The 5,945-nt window shown below is 34.6% G+C and overlaps 1 protein-coding gene across 1 annotated transcript; it reads right to left on the bottom strand.

Annotated features, from left to right (window-relative positions):
- Positions 1-974: 974 nt before the first annotated feature.
- On the bottom strand, positions 975-1,952 carry LOC130105811 (olfactory receptor 52E8-like). Its single transcript, XM_056272003.1, has one exon. The coding sequence runs from the start codon at positions 1,950-1,952 to the stop codon at positions 975-977; it is 978 nt and encodes a 325-aa protein (XP_056127978.1).
- Positions 1,953-5,945: the final 3,993 nt, after the last annotated feature.

Genomic DNA, 5,945 nt, shown 5'->3' with positions numbered 1-5,945 from the left:
AAAATGGACAGTATGTGCTACAATGTTAAAAGGAAAAAGTGATATAAAGTCATGGAATAGGTTTAATGCTTTTGTGTGACTGGGTATGTTTATGCATAAAACAATCTTTCTTTTTTAAATCTAAGATCATAATTTCAATCATTACTTAGTGGAGAAGAGAAGAGAAGAGAAGAGAAGAGAAGAGAAGAGAAGAGAAGAGAAGAGAAGAGAAGAGAAGAGAAGAGAAGAGAAGAGAAGAGAAGAGAAGAGAAGTAGCCTATCCTTAACTGGAAAAACCCATGCTCACAGTTACATGTTCTGTTAAATGTTCTGTTAAACTAAAAAGAGAAAAAGACATAATTGGTAGGAAACCAGTTACCATTTGAAAGTTAAAATGTATAGATATTTTAAGAAAGGAATGATTTACCTGTTGAGAGTATGTTGACAGTCTGTGTAATTGGATGGCTGAGCTCCAGAAAATCAGTAATGAGGTGGCTTTGAAAGAGAAAAGGCGGTGGAAAAAATAACCCTAAACTCTAACACAAAGAACCATTTCAGAATATAAAGGGTTCTTCAAGACTATACGGTTCTAAATAGAACTCTTCAACTGTTACTTCGTGCAAAGAACCTTTAAAGAACCATCTTTTTTTAGAGGAAAGGAAATGAAAAACTAAGAGTAGCAGCTTTATGATATACTGTATATCACATGTACTATACACTTTATAGTAGTAGGTTATTCATTTCTTTCAATGTGACAGAAAAATACAGCATGTACAGTAGCACACATACATATGAAACAGCCAAATTAATGTTAATCATACCAGCATGGTACAAATCAGCATGACAAAAACAGGACATGCCCTACTTGCAGACATTATTTTTTCTTTTTAATTTCAAAAAGGTTTGCAGTATCTAGCTTAATTACAACTATGAATACAAAATGACCAACACAATAAACAACTTATTTGAGAAGATGCACAAAAAACTTTTTGAAATCAATCTGAAACACTGTGGGCAATGGATTCAGACTTCTTTTTAATTACTGTCTGGATAAAGTTCTTAACTTCAGCTGTGTTTAAAACATAAATGATGGGATTTAGCATTGGTGGAACAGCATATGCCAGAGACGTGCTGATGATTCTCACATTGGGAGACAGAGCAAGCATGAGTGCAGCAATGTATGTGCAGATTATGGGAAGGAAACACACTCCAACTAACAACAGGTGAGAAACACAGGTCTTTAGGGCCTTAATACGCCCCTCCCATGTTGTAATTTTACTTAAGGTAAAAAATATGCAAAGGTAAGACAGGAAAATTGTCAGCGGAGCAGCAAAGTAGACAGCTGTGTTGAGTTTTGCCATAAACGAACTGATGCTATTGTCATTGCACGCCATTCTATATACTGGACCATGGTCACAAAAATAACTCTGTATCTCATTGGACTTGCAGAATGAAAGTCGGGTGACCAAAGACACCGTCGTTGCCACCAGAAAAATGCTAAGAATCCAGCATACTGAGAAAACTGAACACATGACATCATTATTTACAATGGCATGATATCTTAGTGGCAAGCAAATAGCAATAAAGCGGTCAAATGCCAAGACAACAAGGCTGACACATTGTATTGTATTAAAGAAGTAAACAAAAAACATGTTGGCCAAACAAGCATTGAAGGAGATGTACTGTGAGTCAAACAGAAATGTCTTCATCATGTTAGGAATCAGTGCATTAGTTTCACCAATATCAGCCAAGGCCAAGTTAAACACACCGATGTACTTTGGACTGTGCAGGCTCTGGTCAAGAGCTATAATTAAAAGGACTATAGAGTTTCCAATTAAAGAAATAATATAAATGAAAAACAGGAACACATAGTAATAGTTGCTGTATGGTATTCCTGAAAGTCCACTGATTAAAAAGTATTCAGGATGCACAATAGAGATATTTTGGGAAAAACTGGCATTTAAGATACCCATGGAAACTTTTTCTTTGATATTTTGTCCTGCTGAAAATAATAGAAATATAAAAATATCAGAAATAATAAGAGAGTGAAAATATAAAATTTCTCACAGAGTAGCCTATATTTGAAATAATGATCTAAACTATTTCAGTCTTAAATGTAGCATTCGAACAATCTGAAGGACACAATAATGAAAGGTTCCTATACAAATGCTGAAATTTTGCACTGAAGCCACTTAACTTATTTGTACCTTAGACACTAAGTTAAATATGCAGGCTAGAAATTTGCAATTTAATGACGCTTCAAGGCCTTATTTTAAAATAGAGGACTTTTCGTGATGGCAGCCAGATGCCAATCTAAACGTTGCACTTTTTTCTGTATGCTCACTCTCACTTTCTATATAGGCTACATACAAATATAAATTAAAAGAAAGGACAAAATGACCCTTCTTGTGTTGAATATCTATCCCTAATTATTTTAAGACAGATATAGCCTATCCTTCTGAATTTTTAGTGTTTACATAGGCTACTTTGTTAGGCCTATTGCTAGTGATTATTTAGGCCTACGTATGGTATCTGAATAGAAATTAAATCGATTAGCCTATGCCTTTGCAATAATTTTCGTAAAAATAAAAATGTATTAACAAGTTAAAACTGAAATGCGCGAATTTTAAACTATATTCTGTTTACAGGTTACGGCTGGTACAACCATGATCTGCTCCTTATTATACGAAAGTAGTAGAATATGATTATACTGAGCTTTAAATATAGGCTATAGGACTCCACGCAAACAAAGTCACACAGTCACTGTCCTCAATCAATGAAATTAAATCGGAAAGAAAATCCTGTTGTTCATTATCCGTATACGCACGAGATCTGCTCCAGTTTAGAGTAGAGACCGCGTCGCCGTACGTTTATATGTTGTTTTTCCGTTTATCATGAACCCTGTCAACATAATGTCTGAGAAATTAGACATAAATACAATACTCTGTGCGCAAAAGTAGGCCTTCACGTGCGCGGGCTCTAAAAATAAGATCTGCGGACTGTGGCTATAAGATGCGTCTGGGGCACTTCTGCGGTACACTCGGACTTTTTGAATGAACAGCGTGGGGCGTGATTTGCACATTGGGCGTGACTTCTGATTGTCACGCAGTAAGAGGGCGTGGTATTTACCTTAAGCGTCACAACGGGGTCAGTGTGGGGAAAATAAAAACAAAAATGTTACTTAATAACGAAGGGAATTTCACTTCAATTCTGTCTCTTCCCCTTTTGCAATAATACTTTATTTTTTATTTGGCTATGTTCTACAGTATGTCAACTCTATTTTTCTTTGTAAAATCATAGAAATGCACACACTTGAAGCAAAAAAGCAAAAAATATGTTAGGTCAGACAAATGTCCTGCATCGCTTCAAATCTTGCTTGTCCGTACTGAACTTTTCTGTTTAATTGCCTCCTGTTTAATTGCTTCACTGACTCAGTATGACACTGTATTCCAATTTATATCTGCTGCACATCTCAAGAGAGCATTGGAACTATTCAGTGATGCAATATATGTTTACCTATGTGGTAAATAAAGACAAAAAGATGATGAAAAAAGTCATGAATAAAATCAAGAAAATTCCGTATTTATTTATTTTTGCTTCTTCTTAAGAAGAAATACTTTAATTTTTAAAGAAAATGATGTAAAAAAAAAAAACTCGTTTTATCCTAACTTGTTAAAATAAAACCTCAAAATGTTGGATAAAAGCTGGATTCAGAGTATGTATCTTGTTAGTGCTATTATCACTATTATTCCCAGATGCACATTATAATAATCTCTCTGGAGTGCAAAATATCCTGAGATATTATATAAGATAATGACATTTTTTACAATGACCTTCATTCTCAGCTCACATAGTCACAGTGACATACAGTAAATATCACAATCTTTATATTATACTGATTTATTTACTTTTTAATGAAAAAAAATAATAATAATAACAAATTACACATAACTACACATAGATTTTCTTTTGTACAATCTTCTTTTAGTTTTTACAAAGGTTTACTATATATCCATCCCCAAATCAAGAAAAGTTGGGACATTTTGTAAAATGCAATTTGCAGTTCGATTTGTTATTCTCTTTCAACTTTATTTTTACTGACAAAAGTACAAAGAAAATATTTCTGTTTTCACTGAACAGCTTAATTTTATTTTGTAAATATAAATAAATTAAATTTTTGATGCCTGCAACACACTCCAAAAAATACACAATATTGTGGAAAAATTCAGGGAATCCAGAGAAATCTCAGGACATGCAGGGCAAGGAAGGAAACCTCTGTTGAATGTGTGTGACGTTTGAGCCCTAAGATTGCATTGCGTGAGAAACTGTCATGCTACTCTGTTAAATACAGTCACATGGGCTCAGGAGTACTTTGAAAAAATGTTGTCACTTGACACAATTTGCTGCTGCATCAAGGAATGCCACTTGAATCTCTGTTACGCAAGGAGAAAGCTGTACATCAGTTCTATGCAAAGATCCAGGCGAGTTCTCAGGGCCAGAGATCATCTCAGATCCAAAACAGTGGAAATGTGTGCTGCGGTCAGATGAATCCATGTTTCAGCTTTGTTTTGGGGAAAAATGGACATTGAGTTCTCAGTCCCAAAGACGAAAAGGACCACTTTCATCAGCAACAGGTACAAAAGCAAACATCTGTCATGGTATGGGGGTGCATCAGTGCAAACGGCATGGGTTACTTGCATGTGTGTGGCCTATCATTGACGTGGATGCATATATTGGGATTGTACAGAGACATACAGTATACTGCCATCAAGATAACATCTTTCCTGGGAAGCAAGACAATGCCAGGCCTCATTCAGCATGTGCTAAAACAGAGTGGTTTTGTAGACACTTTACACCATACAGTAGAGTGGATGTGCCTGACTGCTTGCCTGCAGTCCAGATCTATCCCCTACTGAAAATGTATGGCCCATCATGGAAAGGAAAACCAGACAATGATGACCACGGACTGTTGAGCAGATGTCTCATATCAGTCGAGATTGGGCAAAAAAATCCACTTGCAAAACTGCAACAATTAGTTTTCTCAATTCCCAAACATTTAAAAAGTGTAATTAAAAGGAAAGGTGATGTGACACAGTGGTAAACATAAAAATTGTTTATATTTACAAAATATAATTAAGTTGTTCAGTAAAAACATTGGAAATCTTTTCTTTGTACTTTTGCCAGTGAAATAAATTTGAAAGATAATTAACAAATCACAGATTCTTTTTACATTTTACAAAATGTCCTAACCTTTCTTGATTTGGGGTTGTATTTTGTTGATTAGATTGTTTCATCAAAAAGATAAATTATCATGATATTTCACAATAAAAATTCTTAAATGGACTTTTTTAATCACAATATTAAATTCACATTTTACAAGCGAATTTTTAATTTATTTATTTATTATTATTATTCTAAAACAAAGAGAAAAAATGGTTTTGCAGTTTGTATGTGTAGCATAACTATTTTCAGTAAGAACAAGGGGCAACACTTTATTTTACAGTGTGTTTGTTACACATTGTCACGGTGTGGTGTATGCAGATGAAGACGCTGAGTCAAAAGGCTCCAATATAAACTTTTACTAACTAACACAGGTACAGAGAACATGGGCAGAAGGTACACACACACTTGATACAAAGTAAGACTAACACATGACAGTGACGATGACAGTGACAGAGACGATGACAATTAGATCGTGACGGTGACACACATGTTACTACAGTAATTACTATAAATTGTGCTTAATTACATGCAAGTAACCCTAAACCACACCCTAATCCTAACCCTGACCCCATACATAGTAAGTACATGTAGTTAATTATTATTACTCAGCACTTAAATAACACGGACACTTTAAAGTACAGTGTAACCGAACAAGTTCTTGCTGTTTTGAGTAAAATCATTTCATTTCTGTATACAGACATTGTCATGTAGTATACAGACATTGTCATTTAGTATACTTGATT

This window comes from Rhinichthys klamathensis, unplaced genomic scaffold (genome assembly GCF_029890125.1).
Source record: "Rhinichthys klamathensis goyatoka isolate OS25496 unplaced genomic scaffold, OSU_Roscu_1.1 h1tg000329l_1, whole genome shotgun sequence".
NCBI lineage: Eukaryota > Metazoa > Chordata > Actinopteri > Cypriniformes > Leuciscidae > Rhinichthys > Rhinichthys klamathensis.
The sequence above is the reverse complement of the archived record's forward strand: the minus strand, read 5'-3'. Positions and strand labels throughout refer to the sequence as shown.

Bases quoted from the DNA above. Each gene is read 5' to 3' on its own strand.
- LOC130105811 (XM_056272003.1), bottom strand. From the start codon at position 1,952: ATGGGTATCTTAAATGCCAGTTTTTCCCAAAATATCTCTATTGTGCAT.